Source organism: Neodiprion fabricii, chromosome 5, assembly GCF_021155785.1.
Source record: "Neodiprion fabricii isolate iyNeoFabr1 chromosome 5, iyNeoFabr1.1, whole genome shotgun sequence".
Taxonomy (NCBI): Eukaryota; Metazoa; Arthropoda; class Insecta; order Hymenoptera; family Diprionidae; genus Neodiprion; species Neodiprion fabricii.
In genome coordinates, this window is record NC_060243.1 from 13,093,021 (window position 1) to 13,113,139 (window position 20,119).

The 20,119-nt window shown below is 37.4% G+C and overlaps 3 protein-coding genes across 10 annotated transcripts in view; 2 read left to right on the plus strand and 1 right to left on the minus strand.

Moving 5' to 3' along the window:
• Window positions 1-20,119, plus strand: part of LOC124183578 (sodium/calcium exchanger 1) — a 1,216,563-nt gene that overhangs the window by 148,851 nt on the left and 1,047,593 nt on the right. The window lies entirely within an intron of this gene.
• On the plus strand, window positions 9,176-11,039 carry LOC124183581. Its single transcript, XM_046572235.1, has 2 exons — window positions 9,176-9,554; window positions 9,706-11,039. The coding sequence occupies exon 2, from the start codon at window positions 9,860-9,862 to the stop codon at window positions 10,937-10,939; it is 1,080 nt and encodes a 359-aa protein (XP_046428191.1). The 5' UTR covers window positions 9,176-9,554; window positions 9,706-9,859; the 3' UTR covers window positions 10,940-11,039.
• LOC124183580 lies at window positions 10,932-12,791 on the minus strand. The gene is made up of 3 exons (XM_046572234.1): window positions 12,414-12,791; window positions 12,126-12,338; window positions 10,932-11,971 (listed from the first exon to the last, which is right to left on the minus strand). The coding sequence occupies exons 1-3, from the start codon at window positions 12,719-12,721 to the stop codon at window positions 11,101-11,103; spliced, it is 1,392 nt and encodes a 463-aa protein (XP_046428190.1). The 5' UTR covers window positions 12,722-12,791; the 3' UTR covers window positions 10,932-11,100.

The window sequence follows — 20,119 nt, forward strand, 5'->3', positions numbered from 1 at the left end:
ACTGTAAACAAAAGAACAGACATCCAAAATCTAAGTCACCTTTACGTAGACATTTTATAATATCGCAAAAAACATACGTTGTTAAAGGTCATGCAAACAAAGTGTCTAGTATAATAACAATCACACAGATAAATATATGACATTATATCATTGTTATGATAACTAACATTAAGCAGGTCAATTTGACAGACGGATAGTTCACTTTCTTCTATAACTCCATGTAAGAAACTGTTAAGCTAAGGAATGTCTAAAAATGTGAGTGTACAATATTTTATTATTTTATGACAACTTGACAACTATAACAAATAATGGCATTTATGTATATAAATAATTTTAATCGAAAGTTCAAATTGTAAAATATGTTAAATTCAAATTAGACAATTTTCGTAATTCTCTGTACAATACTTTGTCAAGAAACCTGACGATGGCAGGCGGGGTCCTGCCGAAACGTCGTAAGCTGATTCCAAATCTTTCCAGTGAACTCGATTGCTTCTTCTTACTTTCCGCGTACCTCCACCTGTTCTCTGAAGACGTTTAAATTTTTCCGCGAGCGCTTTCAAAAGTCCAATCATTGTGATAATTCTCGTCTTTCCTTTAATGGATGAAGCCTTACGTAAAATTTTGTTGAGAAGCCGAATATTTTGACTCCCGACATTTATTCATTTTTGAATTTCTGCTGTTAATGATGATGATTTGCCTAAGATTTTGTACGCCAATTCCATAATACCGATCAATCTCAAACACTTCGTGGATTCCATCTTTAGCTTTTTCCTTACGTATACTTGACAAGTTAATACTAAATGATCATTTGCAGTGATGAGAGTCCTTTTCAAAGGGCAGCTGTACGTATGTTTGTGTTTGCGCGTGAAGCTATCCGTGTGCGTGGGGCAATCCGCACTAGAACAATTACATGAATCGAGATATCGACATTCGGTGAACATGCGGATCACCCTACGATGTCGCATTTTTACGTTTGCAAAACATAAACTCAAGGGTTTATCATATAAGACTGCAGGTCCTGGACCAGCTCATTGGCAGTCAAACTCAAGTGATGTAAAGTGTCTTGTGCCTTCGAATATACTTTGCCAGAAAAGAAACGGTAAGTTCTCATACCAATTGCTACCTGATGTAAATTTTTCAATTCATCACACTCCTTCACTTCTTTTGTTAGAAAGAAATGAGATATATTACCAACTACTTAGGAAACTTCAGGTGATTTAAAAAAACATTTACAACTAATCACAAATGTCCAGCTTAATAGCTTTCGAAGTCGTTTCTGACCTTAACATTTTTCAACTACTGAAACATCTTCAAATTTTCCGAATATACCTTTCTTTGATAAACGTCATGTTTCAACGTACTCACCTTTTCAATTAAATAACATTTTTTTTTCCCCAGACCATGGTACTTAACTTTTTCAACCTACTGCCAAGTCCAGAGCCGGAGCCACACGATGTGATGTTTACGGAACCTGTTTTACCGAATATACGCCGCATATATATACATCGCAACATTGAGAGGCGGCTTAATGATGAACAACTAACGGAGCTTATACACATTGTTTCGCAACTTGATACGGTGGTTCATGGTGTACAAACCTTTTTTGGCCTTTGAATTGTAGTGTGAATTCTTTAAATAAATACATTTTTTAAACAAACATCAATGAAACTTACCTTATTCGTAACGTGTTAAAACGGAATCTCAATACTCAGCTCGACCTTGCATCTTATCCTTGACCAAAGCGTACTCTGAAACCATGTTTTGCATTTCAAGAGCGATAGTAATCCGACGCTGGAGGATCCGAGGCTTTAAACGTACGCTAAGTCAGATGCTGGTCTACCTTGCACTTTATCCTTGACTGAGTCCGCTTAAACCTCATTGTCAAGTTCACGTTACAGTTACAAGGCGCAAAGGCAACTTCCAACCCTCCATCGTTACTTATTGGGTATACAGGATGGCTTAACGTTGAATGAAACATACTTATAATTTCAATTTTTTTTTTTATTGAATGTAAGACTACTATAAGATACTGTATATGTGCATGTGATACTCAGATTGTACGTAACTGAATTCAAGTTGACCATACGGTCCACCAAGGTAGCGTAGATGCAACCATGTGTCCTTACTGGCTGTCGTCACCTTCTGGAAGAAATCATCATCTTCTTGGAGGGCTTTGGTCAACTGGTTCGGTAGAAAAATCGTGAACGAATCATCCAAGTCCAGAACCACTTTATCACCGAACTTCGTCTTTACTCGACGAACGCCGCTGACTCGGTATTCGAAGTATACTTCGAGGTCTGAAAGCTTTCTCAAGGGCAGAAGTGTCTCCAGGTGAGCGACTTCGTTTAACTTTGAAAAGTCCAACTTGGTCACTGTCGAGTTGTATGTACTTAAATTTTGTTGTGAGTTGATTGAGGTCAGATCTGATTTTCAGCAGATGTTTTACTTCTCCAATATTCTTGATGAGCCGTTCTAGTTTTTTCTTTGATTCATTTTGTTGTTCCAGAGCACTTTTCATTTCCAACAAGAACGACTTTAGACCGATGCTGAAGCTTTTGGTCCTGAATTTTATAATACCGCTTCCCACTTGCATTCAAAATTTGGTGGGGGTAAAGAATGTCACATGATTAATATCATGAGAGTAAACGAACCAATTCTCAGAACCATGAATTTTGGAATGTCACATGGTCGGTATCGTGGGAGATAAATTTGGGACGGTTAATATCACAAAAAAAGTTCTTGCCCAAAATAGAATATCACGTTGATGATAACGTACCAACATCCGAGTTGGTAAAAAACAATTCTCGGAACCATTAATTTTCGAATGTCGCGTGTTTGATAAAGTGGCGAAGGTATCTAGGGTGGTTGATGTTACACATTAGCAGTCCTACCGTGGGAAAAGTTTACGCCCCCCCCCCCCCCCCCTCCCCGCTGCACCTTCTACCGTTGGCAAGCGAGCACAACATAGAGACTTTGACCTACGGTCGGTAAGATTGTCGGTAAAGCAGCACGATTTTGACCTTCGACTGATAAGAATTGTCGGTAAGACAATGCGATTTCGACCATCGACCGATAAAATTGTCGGTAAGGTTGCACGTTTTTGACCTTAAGTCGGTACGGCAGACTCTGACGTCATCGCGGACAAGGGTTTGAGTCTGTGGAGGATGTCGGTGAGTGTCGGTAACAGGAATCTGTAAGTAGAACTCTCCTTGTATTACTACTGACAGCTAAGAATACTTTTCCGTATTCTCCCGATTTAAGCTACCGATACTTCGTTCTTTACCTTATCGCTATCATTTCACCGTTTATTGTACCGCTATCGTTATCTGTTGCTTATTCACGACCTTCTACCGTTGTAATACCTTAAGCTTCATCCTGTCCGTTGAATTACTTTCCCCTTTTGTTTTCTCTCGTTATTTATTTAAGTTCTGCGTGATATTTTTGATTTTTTTTTTTGTACTGAGGTGTATTTAGTGTATTTGTTTATTTTGCGAACTCTCCGAATTTCTCACTCTCTCATGATTTTGTATTCTTTCATCATTTTGTATTCTCTTGAAGGAAGGTTTCTTTGTATAATTCTTTGGATACGTAAATATTGTAAATTATTGATTCTAGCGTTTATAAATAACTCTCCTGAAAATTATCTTTCGTACTTGACCGTTAAATGTAGTCTATCGTTTACGCTACGGATTTTTTTAAGTTAATAATGAATGTCAGTCTTTCGTACTGGTTAGAATCTATGGTAAATTCGTCGATTTCTCCCGTTATTACCTCCCGAGCTATCGTTATTTTGTTCTCTACCGATTGCAATGAAGTTCTCACTCTCGTTTTTAACTAACTAACCGAATTCGCGTAGCGTCATTTGCAACTTGCGTAAGAACACGTCGCCCAGTGACGTGTGGTTTTAAGTAAATTCTTGCATTATATCGCTTCTCCCGATGTACGCTCATCTTTCACTGTTAACTATCGTCTCTCGTTTCAAAGCTATCGTTTAATTCTATTCTACCGAAATTTCTGTGAAAAACTATTTCCTGTTTTATCAACTACTGCTATCGATACCATTTCATTTGCCTGTATACTCGACAATATATACTGATTGACCTGTTCGTTTCTTCTAACTCGAGTTTATTTTTTATTTCTTTATTTTCTTAAATTCTTCAATTATCGTCAGCTGCCTTGAATACCGCCACTCTATCAGTTCGTGTGAGTACCTGAGTCTAGCCAGCCATACAACGGGTTCTCTAGTTATTTTCCGTATGGTTTCGTATTATTTTTTCTTGATTGGTATTATTGGTTGAAATTCGACGCTAATGCGTCTTGCGCCCAACGTAATTGATTTTGTTATAGTTTAGTGTTCAGAATAAGTGGAGAATCGCGCCAAAGTGTCAACGGTAAGTCCTCATCCGAAGGTCATAGAATTTAGCGTTACAGTATGTAAGAAACCTGAAGCCTTTTTGCGCTAGTCGCATTATTAATAATAAACAATAGGATAAAAACTAAAAACAAAACCCTACTCAACGGACTAACCGCAATCGTCCTCTACCAAATACAGCGGTAGTCGCCAAATTGAACAATAAACTATTAGACAAAATTTCAAAACAAAATCTCGCTCGACGCGCTAACCGGTATCATCCGCAACTAAATTATGGCGCTAACCGCATCATTCAAGAATGAGCCAAAGAGCAAAATTTCAAAACAAACCATGACTCGACGCGCTAACCGCGATAGTTCACAATTTCACTACAGTGCTAATCGCAACTCGAATTCTTATCTGTCATGACACTTCTCTTGACAATAATCTAATGACGTTCATCGCAACGCCTACGAACTCGGTCCGTATTCACGATTACCCAAAGTTGACAAGTCGCTTCGCTAAACTGAGCTTACGCACGACGATATGCACGACGATACGTGACGAGAGGTGACACTTTTTACGTACGCAGACTCGACAAGACTCCGTGAAACGGAATTTGGCTGCACTCAATTTGACAAAAAAATGACTTAAGGTAGTAGCCCGGTGTGACGGGTTCAAAAAATCGATTTTTTTTTTTTACATATTTCGGAAGAAAAACATCTTAAAAATATGCTATAAAAATTTCAGACATAAATTTTAATTATTCTTAAAGTTATGGCTAAAATAAGAGAGCGCGCCGTAGTGTGTATGAAAGCGTGTGACACGCCAGCAGCAGCTGCTCTGACCGTCCCCTCTTTTATTGTCTAGAAGCAAGAATGCGTATTGCATGTGAAGAAAAGAATGTACCGAGCACTTCAAGGTGTAAAAAAAACTCTTACCGAGTACGCAGAAGTGAAAAAACAATTGGATGCAGCTAAGAACACGAAGATGGCCGTGAAAGTGAAGAGTACCGAGGAAAGTGCTCCGAAAAAGCGTAGGATAAAGAGAGACTCGTCGACCAGCGCTGAGCCACCAAAACCTAAACCGTTGCAATTAACTAACAAGATTATGTTAAAAATGTCTATGTACTACGGTTTGGCAATCACCAGAAACTGTCATTCTCTCGAAGAAATGAAGAAAGCCGTGTGGGCTACATTCTACCACATGACATCAACAGACGAAAACCCTCAGCACTCTTACTGCTCAGATTCTTGGTGCAAGTATCAACAGCTCAAAGCGGAAAATCAAGAGAGCACTTATGAACACCCAGTAACGTTTGACGAACAAGTTACAAATCACATAAAACCTGTGCACGAGTCTTTGGCGTCCGACGATTTACTGAAAAGATGCTTGGGCGGGAACACGCAAAATAACAACGAAAGTTTTAATCACTGTGTATGGAATTTTGGTCCGAAGCATACTTTTACTGGGAAAAACGTTCTGGAAATTGCTACCTATACCGCCGCTTGCATCTTTAATGAGGGTTTTCTACCTGTACTCAAAATTATGGAGACAATGGGCGTTACATTAGGACAAACAGCCAGAGACTACGCTGACGATGTTGACAATGCACGAATTTTGAGGGCAGAGAAAACTGCAGAAGCCAACTCCAAAGAAGCTAGAACTTTACGTAGAGCTCTAAAAGCTGCTGAAAATGACAACTTTGAGGAAACGAAAGGACTGCTCTATGCACCAGGCATAGCTGATTAATGTAAGTATATTTTTATTGAAAAAAATCTGTTGTCAAAACTTTAAAAGCGTTTTTCTCAAAACCATGTTTTCGAAAGTTCGGGGAATCACTGACTCAAAACTATTCAACCGATTTAGCTAAAAATTTAACCCGTTATTCTAGACACACATATCTAGATGCCGAACTTTTAAAACATTTAATTTTTTAATTATAAACTATTTTATTTAAACAATTTATGAAGAAAAAAAATTAGATATTGAGAACTTTTTTCACAAGTCCGCCATTTTGTTTTTGTTTTTTTATTTTTATGTATATTTAAGGTTCGGGACCTAAAATGAAGTCTACAGAATAATAATCTCTTTGAATTTTTTATTTCAGATGACTTTGGAAGGCTGTGTGTTTCCCTGAACCAACTCATCTTTTCTTTGAGGACTCCATATTGACGTCAAAAATTTTAAACAAATTAATGTAAAATTAACTTTAAAAAAATTTTTTTATATACTTCAAAACACCAATAAAAACATGTAAAAACTTTAAAACGATAGCATTTTATTTACTTTTAAAAAAAAAATCATGAAAAAACGTCTAAACTTCGGTCGTCACACCGGACTACTACCTTAACTCAAAACCGTAACTCTACTCTAGACTTTACATGAAAAAAATTTACTTTACGCGTTAAAGCGAGAACTCAGGTACGGCCATCAATCAAAGAGATCGGCAAACAAATTTCGAGTGCTCTGCTAACTCAATTACAAACTATATATGATAGAGCTTACCGCTTCGCAGCCACACCAGAAAACTGCCTACGCCAGTTTACGCCAATGTTCACTCAAAAACAATCGTTCTTTGCTTTTTCTTCTATAACTCTTTGACGCGACTATCACAAACTGTCGCCAGGACTTAAGTAAAGAGCTTCGCTAATCGAAGTTGAAATCCTCACATGCTTCGAACATAGCCGATGTCCGTCGCGAAAAATTCTTTTGATCCAATTGGTTTTCGTCTTATGAAATTCTTGTAGCCTAACTTATCGCTAACGTTGACTTCCGATGTCGTGGTCACGCTTACTGGCTGTCTGGTTCTCCGGTATTCCATCGTTCGGCAGTGGCGTGGTAACGGCTTCGTGAGGCTACATGACGCCAGCATGGTGAGGGGAAGCTTCGGCTCGCCGGCCACCTACGGGAATCTCGTCCGCCTTGGTTTCCCTCGCGGTAGGACTCTACGTCGGCGCTCTGTCCGTAGCCTCGTATAAGGCCCTCCTCTCGTCGCCATCCTCCACGACTGTGGTCCTATGACGCTGTTGAATCTGCCGCCGATCCCGTGTATTGTATCGCATTTTCTCGAGTCAAAAAAAAACTGAACAAAAATCCTGAAAAGTCTTGATCGCCAGCCTGTAAAGTGCCCCCTCTCAGAGTCCCGGATGCGTGACTTGTCCTTGCGCTCTGTTTAGAAATTAGCGATTGCGATCGCGAAATCCCTAATTTTAGGTTCCGTCTATGATTCGGGGAGCAGTTTCGATCGCGCATAAAAAATCCACATTTACAGTATACCTATATACCTATATATACACATTTATACATATATATATATATATATGTATATATATATCCATTGCATGGTATTACATGAATGTTTATATATATCACCTCTTGAGGATCAATCTGCAACTTCTACAAATACACGGCACATGAACCAAAATAAATTCAAATACAGGTGATGAAAGAAATTAATGACATTGCAGTCAGGACGGCAAGGTGGTCTAGTGGTGTAAGTCTCCGGCAAAGCATCTCTAGATACCAGGTTCGATACCTGACTCCGTCTTTGATTTTTCAATTCACCCAAAATTTTCGAATTTGCATTCTCTATATATATATATATATATATATATATATATATATATCGTTTTCATTTCTTGACTTTATACTTTTAATTCCCACTGACACATAGACCACGTGGGTCTACAATCGAAATTCATGGAACTCAGGTTCATGAACTCTCATTGACCAAATGTATAATACGGACCGTGAGAAGAGAAAAGATGAGCAATTCACAGAGTATCATTCTTAGAATTCAAGTATGCATTTTTGCAACTAACTATCTTGTCAGCACTGCACGGATTGGCCTCTTTAAGACCAATCGTCTCGCACCGAAGTAGTTAAAGTTCAGTCAGGAGTCTCTTCCAGATGTCCCACTGTTGAAGATCCTTTTTGAACCAGGCGGATGCTAAAGAGAATCACTTCAGAAATCAGAAAAGAAAAGAACTGAATTAATTGCAGAGTCAATTTAGACTTCAGACCATTCAGAACACTTCAAAATTAAGAATTTCACAGATCACTTTGAATTAGAGAACACTCACATTCAAAACCTTCGAACTTCAGTACAACTAACCAAGTGAATAACAACATTGTGAAACCAGATTTCGAAAATCGATTTAAAGAACATCTTATTGTTAATAAATGTGTACTTTAAATTATAGCGTTGTGTAAAACAAATTATTTCAAGGAATGACCCACAACATAATTCTAAATAGAGACACGCTGCACGAGAAATTCTACTGAGACCTAAACACCGCAAGGTTTGTAAATCAAACTAAAGTCGAAAATCACGCAAGAATCTTGAGCTCATCTTACTAAAAAAAAAAAAAAAACCAGAAAAAACCACATGTAACTGAATGTTGTGTGCCGTTGACTTTTGAGGTTGTGCAAATTTCCCAAAATAATATACTTCAAGATATTACAGCGTAGGTCTGATTGTGAGTCTGCGGCATGTATAATGAATTGGTAAGTTGTGTTTAAAATTCAAAACTGTGAAATACAGCGATATACTTGAATTGATAAATTAAGGTAGTACGAGCGGAGTAGCTAGTCAATTAAAAGTCTATCATTATGAAAATTGGAAAAAGCGATATAATAATAAATTTAGGTCCAATAACAATAAAAGTACGTAACGAGATTTTTTTGAAAATATGTACTATGCTCATGTGTTGAATTATACGAAACGGAATATATTATATCAACAGTCAGATAGACTCGCATTGTCTAACCAGCTATATCATTTTACAATTCCACCGATATTGGGAACTGACAAAATCAATGAGACATCTGGTGGTACATTTCAAAACTAAAACCGGGGTGTATCGCTCGTCGCAACGTAATGTTTAACATAGGAGGTTTTGATAAATTAAAGAAATAATGAACGAAGAAGGTGTGTTTACGTCTCGCAAACCATCTAAAAGAAGAATTGCATGTTCCGTACATGGTTGTGGAAGTTCTTTCCAAAAAAACCGTGAATTGACATTTCATAAGTTCCCTCAAAAAAATGCACGTTGGGTATACCAGAAAAATTTTTTCGGTAAAATGGAAAAAGTGGAGCAACTAAAAGCATGGAAGAACGCTTTGAGGATTGACTGTAAAATAAATGCTCACATGAAAGTGTGTTCATTGCATTTTCAACAAGAAGACTACATTTTACCGGGTGAGTAAAATTCTTTTTTTGAGGTTATGCATGAGTCAAGTAGCATCTTCTACAAGATATGAATGTTACACTAAGAAAAAATAAAACTGGATAAATACCAAAATAAACAAGTTTTTTATGATTATTTATGAAACGAATTGATATTTTACAGATATTCCATCCCACGTAAAATATTTAAAGAAGACTGCGATCCCATCACGCAACCTGCCTCGCAGTTCAGTAGAACCAAGGAGAAAAAAAAAGGAGAGAGCGAACGTGAAAGAAGATTAATAAACAGGAATGATCAGAAAGAAAGTTCAAAGGGAATGGAGCTTCAGCATCTGAAGACTGACACAATTTTGGAAAATATGGAGCACGCCGAAGGGAATCATTGCTGCATCGAAGATGTAATGACAGAGAATGAGCCTGAAATTCAAGTGGAGATAAAATCATTTGCAGATATCGGAGTGCAAGTGAAAAGTGACGACGTGAGACTCAGTTTCGAAATGTTTGTTCAGACCGACGAAGCGTTAAGTACTGCTACGGGGATCGAATCAATAAAAATTCTGGACACTATTGTTGAAATTGCTAGAAAAGTCACTGAAAATAATTCCACATATTCGAATGCGAGAATGAGTCTACGCGAGCGAATTATCATGACATACATAAAGTTGAAACAAAATATCTCATATTCTTTTTTGGCGTTAATGTTCAATTGCTACACCGCGAAGCACTGCCAGCGAATATTCGATGAAATGATATCGTTGTTGAGTCAGTGTTTAAAATTTGCGATTGGTTGGCCAACTAAAGAAGAAATCTCGAGAAATTTGCCAAAATGCTTTGAAGATTTTGAAAATGTTCGGGTGGTCCTCGATTGCACTGAAATTTTTATCCAGCATCCTACAAAGCTTTGTTGTCAAGTTTTGACGTATTCTCGCTACAAAGGTTCTAATACGTGCAAGATAATGACTGATGTAACACCGGCTGGAAATATTTCTTTTGTCAGCAAAGCGTATGGTGGTCGAGCAACGGACGATGATTTATTTGAACAAAGCAATATTTTAAGTTTATTGGAACCGGGTGATGGTGTAATGGTGGATCGAGGATTCCGTAAAATTGATGAGCTTTGCGAACGGAATCATTTTAAATGTATAAGACCACCATATTTGAAAGAAAAAACACAATTTTCGAGAGACGAGGCCTTACGCACTGCTAAAATCGCGAAAGCAAGGGTACATATTGAACGCTCTAATCAACGTATCAAAATATTCAAAATTGTCGGTGCTACGATGCCAGTGAATCTTATCCCACGAGTAGAAGGTATTTTTATAGTTATATGTGCCACAGTGAATTTATCCTCACCTATCATAAAAGACGATAAATTCATGAATGTTCAAGTTGTTTAAATTTCTCTTTATTGTAACGTATCTTCTGTTTATCGTGACATTTATCTTTCTTATATCATATTGTGACATAATTATAAATAATAATTGCAGTACAATCACAGACTTGTTATTTAATCACAACCTTCTTATTGTCATTATCTTTTCTGCGTTTAGGTAATAGCCTAACGCTCTTTATTACTGTTTTCATCGTTGGGACATATGAAATGTACCATTTTATCGTAATACGTTTTCTTCAAGACACTCAACATATTAAAGGTATACATTTCATTAAACGGAACATCAATCACTAGTATGCTCTTATCAAAAGAAGCATATATGACGAAGAAAGCACTTTTTAAATTCAAAACTGCCATTCCCAGTTGAATTTGAGCATAGTGGGCGTGCTTTTCCTTTAAACTAATATTTTCATTTTCAATCACCAGCCCTTTTTTGAACTCAAATTGTATAGCTTCCATTACAGTCTTCGACTTGCCTTTAAAAGGACATTTGATTTCAACTAGTTTCGTAGGAACGTTTTTTTCATAAATTATTCCATCGGGTGAATAAGCGAGCCACGGATTTTGACTCGATATGACTAGGCCAACTTGAATTATTGTTAAATTAAAGGTAGTCTTGAATACTTCGAGAGCCTCACTTTCTGTTTTTTTCCCGTACTCCGTGTACATACTTGTGAAACTTTTCGGATTGAAATACTGGTCGCATTTTTTGTTCCAGTCCGCATTAGTCCTTCTCGTAGCGTACAATGCGTAGCATCTGGAACCTGTAACCCGATACCGTCGCTGCTTTTGCCATTCGGAATATGATTCCTTGCTTCTTTTGCATATCGTTGCGAAATCGTCCTTCATTTTTTGAATTGTTTCCTCGCAACAGCTTCGCTTGACTGTTACGGAAACATTCTTGATAGCATCAATAAATTCACTCCTTTGAAGCGCAAACAAGACTTCGATTGCCTCGTCCAAAGTTTCACCGATACTTGTACCGCCTGCGTTATCCTCAACTGACTTTAATATTACAGGATTGTGTCTTCCAGACCTGCAAGATCGAAAAGAAATCGGATATATTATTAATACGAATATTATATACAGAAAGACAAAAAAATATAAATGAAAATCAAAGTGACAGTGAATAATATTGAGAGCATACCAAAATTCAAATAACAACTTGAATCGACAGCATATTTACTTACACATGTTTCGAAAAAGCAGAATTTGGCAAATTTTGCAACAGTATCGATTTTATTGCCATTTCCACATCTTCGCTCAGGGGATTATTGTTGTTCGTGGATTTCAGACATTCGTGTTCCTCCAAAGGGCGAGCCACGTAATTCTGTAGCGTGTCTTTATACTTTTGCTTCCACTGACATTTAATATCAGTGCAAGAAAGTACTGAAATTTCATTTCTAGAAAAAAAAACACAACAGGGTAATTTCGAAGGAAGCTTTGTTTTTGAGCACAATTTGAGGTTATGAACGTATCTGGAACAGAACAGTAGTGCAGCCATAATATGTTTACATTTTTCGCCAAGTCCAGCTTTACACGAACACGTAATTGACTTAACTTCTCCATTTTTCCCCAAAATTCCGTGTATTTCATGAGGAGATCCACGCACATTTGACGTTTGAATACACGACGCCGATATCTCGAAAACGTCACTATCCTCTTTTACGATACCGCAATTTAGTAAATGTTTCGCAGCCACTAAGCGTTCACCCTCTCGAAAGTTTCGATGACTAGGAGTTGAACCAGACCATTGACAAATATCTTGAATAGTTATAACTACCATTGCCGGCCATTCATATTTATAACTTATATTATATTTACACGGTAAGCCTACTACTACACGGTTTTGACAGGCGACTGCACCCCGGTATGCGCCATAGTGAATTAGGCCACGCCTCCATGTCAGATCCCAATAAACGGCCACACTGTACTCAGGCGCTAGAATTTCGGTCGTGTGCTACGTGTATGCCACCACGAAAATTGTTTGCGATTTTGTTATGATTCACGATGAGTCAGCATTGTTTTCATTATGATCACGGACGTAGCAAAGGACGATTTGTATCGACCAAGTTGCACAAATGGCGAAATAATGTACGCGCATCCAGAAAAAAAAAAGTAGTGGAAAGTGAGGTTATGCCAGGAACGAAAGTTTGCTCTGGACGTCGTATTGTCGAATTTTCTACTCTCGCCCACAATCTTTAGTGCAACTTTTGTAACCGTCCCCTTTCCCTTTGACATATTGTAAATGAGGAGAGATTTGGTCCGGCAAGCCAGTTGGACGTTTTATGTACTCAGTGCAATACAAATCGCATCGTTAAAACGAACAAACGCCAGGCAAATCATCGGTTGTACGCTGTGAATGCTAAAGCTGCTATAGGTATGCAGTGTACCTAATTTTGATGAATCAACTCATTTTCGAGCTGTAGAACTAATTCTCATTTTTTATTTTGCTCTCACTCGAGTCATATTTTAACGACTAACACTAACATTTTCCTTTTATTCTCTAGTGATATTCTCGTGTCTCTCTGCTGTGAAATTTTCTTTCGTCTTTTCATAAATTGCAGCAGTGATCGATGCGGGTATAGGGGAGGCCCAACTGAATACAGTTTTATCTGCTCTTAATATTCCAGTATTGTCTACGACAATGAAACGATACGAGTGACTCGAAGGACACGCAATTGAAACTGTCGCAGAAAATAGTTGTCGGGATTGTATACAAATCGAGAAATCGTTGAATGTCGCTGCAAGCCACGAAACTTTGACACAACAAGCTGAGTTGGTATTGCCGTGGATACATATAACTGTACCGTATAGCTAAAACTTAAATAGTTTCATCGCCGTGCATATCCTACGTGAGTTCATTATTAAGTATCCCATGCTATGTTCCGAGTCGATTTTATGTACACTAGACTGGGCCAAAAAAATTGACTATTTTTTTTTTTTTTAAATATATTGAGAACATCATTCAGTATGGCAAAAAAAAAATTTCATGAAATTTTAAGCCCTTAATATTAACTTTAAGAGGTCTATCATCGCTATTTTTGATTTTTAGTAATAATTTGATGTTTTACGTCAGAACTGTCGAAATATTGAAGTGAAAAAATTTATGTTCACTTATCCCTTTATAAAATTAAATTCCCTACAAAAAAGGTCTGATTATAGATTTTTGTCAGACAAGCCGTTTCCGAGTAATTAAGGTTAATAAATTGATATAATTTCTTGAGAATTAATCGAGAATTATTACAGCGATAAGTTAGGCTACAAGAATTTCATAAGACGAAAACCAATTGGATCAAAAGAATTTTTCGCGACGGACATCGGCTATGTTCGAAGCATGTGAGGATTTCAACTTCGATTAGCGAAGCTCTTTACTTAAGTCCTGGCGACAGTTTGTGATAGTCGCGTCAAAGAGTTATAGAAGAAAAAGCAAAGAACGATTGTTTTTGAGTGAACATTGGCGTAAACTGGCGTAGGCAGTTTTCTGGTGTGGCTGCGAAGCGGTAAGCTCTATCATATATAGTTTGTAATTGAGTTAGCAGAGCACTCGAAATTTGTTTGCCGATCTCTTTGATTGATGGCCGTACCTGAGTTAATAATTCATTAAGTACCTTAATGAATTGATATAATTTCTCGAATAATTCTCGATTAATTCTCAAGAAATTATATCAATTTATTAACCTTAATTACTCGGAAACGGCTTGTCTGACAAAAATCTATAATCAGACCTTTTTTGTAGGGAATTTAATTTTATAAAGGGATAAGTGAACATAAATTTTTTCACTTCAATATTTCGACAGTTCTGACGTAAAACATCAAATTATTACTAAAAATCAAAAATAGCGATGATAGACCTCTTAAAGTTAATAGTAAGGGCTTAAAATTTCATGAAATTTTTTTTTTTGCCATACTGAATGATATTCTCAATATATTTTTCAAAAAAAAAAATAGTCAATTTTTTTGGCCCAGTCTAATGTACACCTGTTGATTTTTTTTATTTTAACGAGTCTGATAGGTTAGAAAAAAGAAGAAAATTCTGTGATATTGCATAGGTGGAAAAAAGATCCGACAGCGGACGACCCTGAAGTAGCCATTATCGCATCGTTCGACGCCAGATGGCAAAAAAGGGGAACTGGATGTGCTTATAACAGCCTCTCAGGATAGTAGTGGCGCTTTTGTTTACGTTATTCTATAACATGCCAGCAGTATATTTCCAATTATCTAATAATGCAGGTCACTCATCTCTGATTGGTCATCATTCAAAAAAAATCTTGGGTTATGCGGTGCGAAGTAAGGCATGCGCTATGTGCGCTCGTGGGCATGCTCGAGCTGATCACGACTGTCGTAAGAATTACGAGGGAAGTGCCGAATCCATGGAGCCGGACATGGCGGTCCAAGTGGTTGTGAATAATAACTCGGTGAAAAACGAGAACGTCAGGGTCTCAGTACTTATAGGAGACGACGATTCGTCGACAATTGCGGCTGTACGATGAGAAACTACAACGAAAATCGATAAATGGTCCGATCTGAATCACACGTCAAAGGCTTTGAATAATGCTTTATATGGCTTACATATTTCGGTAAAAATTATTGGATATCTTTCACGATCCTTCAGTTTTGCGCTAAAACAAAATCAAGGCGATCCAGCAGCCGTAGCTTGGGCAATTAGAAATATTGTTTGTCACGCATATGTAGAACGTAATGTCTGTGGCGATTGGTGTGGCTATCAGACTTTGAGAGATAAGTATGAACACAAAGGGCTTCCAAAAGGTCAGCCGCTTGATGATCTTGGACTCCGTGACTCGCTAACATCTATATTTGCTCGTTTTGCTCAAAATTCAGAAAAATTGTCACCGTTTGCTTCGAGCGAGGCCAACGAATCGTTTAATCATACAGTAGCTAGCAAAGCTCCAAAATCGAAATTCTACGCTGGACCGCAATCTCTAAATTTTCGAGTTGCTGCATCGGTGTCGCAAAAAAATATTGGAATAAATTACATCGAAGACGTTCACAAAATATTGAAGCTATCGCCGAGTAGCATAACAAAGGAATTTCGAAACAAAAAGGACAATATCCAACGATCAAAAGTAAAAAAATCAAGAACTGTAGAAATAAAAAAGCGAAGACTATTTAACAAAAATGAACGATCGACAAAGGGAGCATCGGCACAAAGGCGCGAAGGAATTACATACGAAACTGAGAGTGGATTGACCTGCGTCTCTGAGCTCATAACTAAATCAACTGTTTCGTGTAAGCATGCCATTCCATAGCCCGGCGGATAGTTTAAATTGTTTTAAAAAATTGAAACAATCGAATAATTCAAAAAACAAGTATAAATTGTTAAATAAAAAAAAAACTTTTTTCAGGTGAAACTTCTCTACAATCATCCGATTTTCACGATTCCGCAATTGTATTATTGGATTTGGAGACCACAGGATTTTCAAATAAGGCAGAGATATGCTAGATAGCAGCTACCCATCACAGTCAAAAGTTCAACATGTATATGGTACCATCAAAGGGCAAGTTTCGGGAGGCGAAATGTTTGTGCATGACGCTCAAGTGAAGACTACACCGCCTCGAATGGCACTCGACAACTTCATCGTATATTTACGCAGTATCGGAAATTCTGTCATTCTAGTTGCTAATAACGGTTTCAGGTGAGGTGGTTTTTGATTATCGGAACATTTACTGAACATTAAGACGTATTTAATCCTAAATAATCACTTAATAAAAAGAGTTCTAGGTCAAGCGGATATTTCATCGTACCTCGTGCTTTTACACGTTCATTAAATATTGGGGTATAGTTTTTCATCAAGTTTTATGTTCTGTGATAGGTTTGATGCGCCGATTATACTGCGCTGCATGAGAGAATACGGACTACTACGAGAATCGCAATCGATCGTAAAGGGATTTTCCGATACCCCGATTCTTTTTCGCGATCACCTTCCTAATCGGGAGAAAAACAAAAAGAGTTATAGTCAAATTGCTCTTGCGGAAGATATTTTGGGTTGTAATGCAGCCGAGGGTGCTCATAACGCTGTTAACGACGTGTCAGTTCTGAATCGACTTGTTTCTAGCAGTGCAATCAGCAAAAATGTAATTAAAAGCAAGACAAAAGCGACGAGTGAAATATTACAGGAAGAAAAGATTACAGTTATACGCGCGCGAAATAGAGAATCTTTAGAGGCAATGAAAGAAACGGTATCAGCTGGTATGAGAGGCAATATGAGTAAGGCTGGGATCACGATGCAGGGTTTAGAAAAAGCTTATGCAGGTTCCGGGGCAGAAGGAATCCGAATTCTTCTTGGCGAAGACGTTAGAGGAAAACCGCGAGTCACAAGAAATAAAAAAATTCTTACAGCCGTCGTGACTTATGTCAAAAAAATAAAACATCATTAATCATAATTTCAAAAAAATTTATATAAAGAGCCTATTGTAATTTAAGGATATTAAGGATGCCAAATTTTATTGTAATACATGCTGCATTGTCAATATTATATTGTGACTTATTATTTCATTAACCCTCATTATCCATATAATTTTCCCTCATCAATTGCACTGAAAATATCAAAAAATTGAATAGAAATAATGGACATAACCTAAAGGACCTGCCTTTTGAGAAAACTTAATTTATGGTTATCTCATATTCTTTATAAAATTGATCGTTCAGAAAAACGATATCAATTTTCATTGCATTGTCATATGCTTCGTGGCTACGGTTCATTTTCCTACTGATCGGAGCACAGCTGGCGCCATGCAGCGTTGCCAAGTCTATATCGTTGTCACCACGATAGCAGAAGCAGCCGACGCACGCAATAATTAGTCAATACAATCGACGATTTCTAATCGGAATATCCCGTGACCCTTATTTTTTATGAGACGTACGTAATGGTGACATCTTTTTCAACATGTAACCATTTTTTTTATTTATCGTGTCTAATCGCGAAAGGTCTATATTTATATCTCAACCTTGTGTCAACACAGATTTCCGATATGGTGTGGGATAATTATCTTCACTTCACAGATTAATTAATATTATAATTAGTCGGTAAGTCGCTTAGAAATTTTGCAGGTGTTTCCGTACATGTTTTTGCTATAGCATATAAAAAAAAAAACGTATTTTTGTCTAATAGCGAGGTACGTGCTCGTACTACCTTAAGCTATACTTGTTGTCCTTAAATTTTGAATAAAAAGTGTTACGAATAAAAAAATTTCTTTATCGTTTTATCTTGCTATTTATTGATTATTTGTTAGAAAATTTAGATAGTGATATGTGTGTATAGATGCGCCAATTGGATCAGCAGTGTTACGATTTCGCGTTCGCATCATGGTGATCATAAGTCAAACTAACGATATGAACTATGAATGCTACGGATCTTGACAGTTATAAAAGTTGTGGTTAACTGAAAACTAGTTTATCAGTCATTACGTGACAGTAGTATTATTGCCACATAATTACAAAAAGTAATCACATCTAGACAAAAAACATTTGGAATTCAAAAAAATTCGCCAAGTTAACAAAACCACATTACGATAAAAATACAAGAACTATTTATTCATTGTGAGTCTCTGTCGTTAAATTCGAAAAGGACCCCAAGCAATACGAAATCTTGGGTAGTAGGTATACGTCATGAAGTCAGACGTCGCTATTCCGTGTATTGATATCCAAACATTATTCCAAGACCTACATATTTGGTAGACACATTTTTATTGAAAATCAATTAGGAATTATATCGACAGAGAGGTCACGGCCAATTATCTGTCGCATTAGTAACGTAGAATAGTGACGTGGAAGTATAAGTTGCACATATTCTTACAGTGTGAGGTAGTATTAATTCAATCACACAAAACAAAAATTTGATACTGTATGAAAACAGTACGTTTGAATAATTCACGCCGCATATGAAACAAAAGCTCTAATTTGTCCAATTCATCCGGTCAATGACTTGTTATTACTAGTTTGCTACAAAATATTTTAATTTTTACTCACGACATGTGAATTCAATTACAATAAGTAGGGTAATTCCCGGTGAGATAGCCATAGGGGAGAGATTGCCCATCGAAATAATTCCTAAAGCTTCCGCCCACAGCCGACCTATCACTGTCAGTTCTACTCTGCCATGACAGCTAAGTTCACGGATGATAGTGCGGTGCCGAAAAACTTCGCAAGGTACGTAATACATCAACTTCTCGTTTCTAAGTAGGCGAAAAATTATTTTAACTTGGACAGTAGGACATCAAAATCGAGTTACTTTGTTGTTTCATGCCGAATTTGTGATTGATTATCGAAGGAGATTGTACACCCAACAATCTAACCTCAAAACAAGATTTCATGTACCGCCAATATTACAGCAGGGGGGTGGGCCATCTTTATCATGTGGTCGGGATAGATGGCCTGGAATTCAAAGGGTGTTATGGCCATATGGCCATCTCTCCCGGAATGTGGTTCATGATATATTGTTGATCAATTCCTATTATATAGCACCCAATTCAGTGGTTTTACCGTTTGTGTTCAATTTGTTTCAGATGCCAAACAAGTAAGTGCGCAAGGTGTCAGAAACTCGCGGTACATGGACGCAGGATCAGCTCTCAAAGGCAATAAATGCTGTTAAAAATAGTCAAACCATTCACTCCGCTGCCGCAATAAATGGAATACCCAGAAAAACTTTGGAACGACTCCTAAAAACTGGAAATGAAGTAAAAGGAAGGATGGGTCCCAGCTCTTCATTTGGAGACGAAAATGAATTACGCCTGGTACAACACATAAAAAAAATGCAAAAATCTGGGTTCCCTGTCACTAGAGATGATGTACGCATGATTGCCTATCAATTTGCACAACAGTTGGGTATAAACCACAAGTTCTCCAATGAAAAAGAAAAGGCAGGCTACGACTGGTTGATTTTATTTTTATCAAGACATCCAACCCTATCAGTGAGGAAGGCTGAAGGCGTTTCCATAGCTAGATCCCAAGGAATGAATAAGAAAGAGGTAATGGACTATTTTGAAGTTTTACGACACGTGCTTGAAGTAAATGAATTGTTTGAAAAACCCTCGAACATATTCAATATGGATGAATCTGGGCTGCAGCTAAACAACCATCCTGGACAGTGATTGCAGAAAAAGGCTCTAAGTCTGTTTCGTCAATAACATCAACCGAAAAAGGTGAGACAATTACTGTCATCGC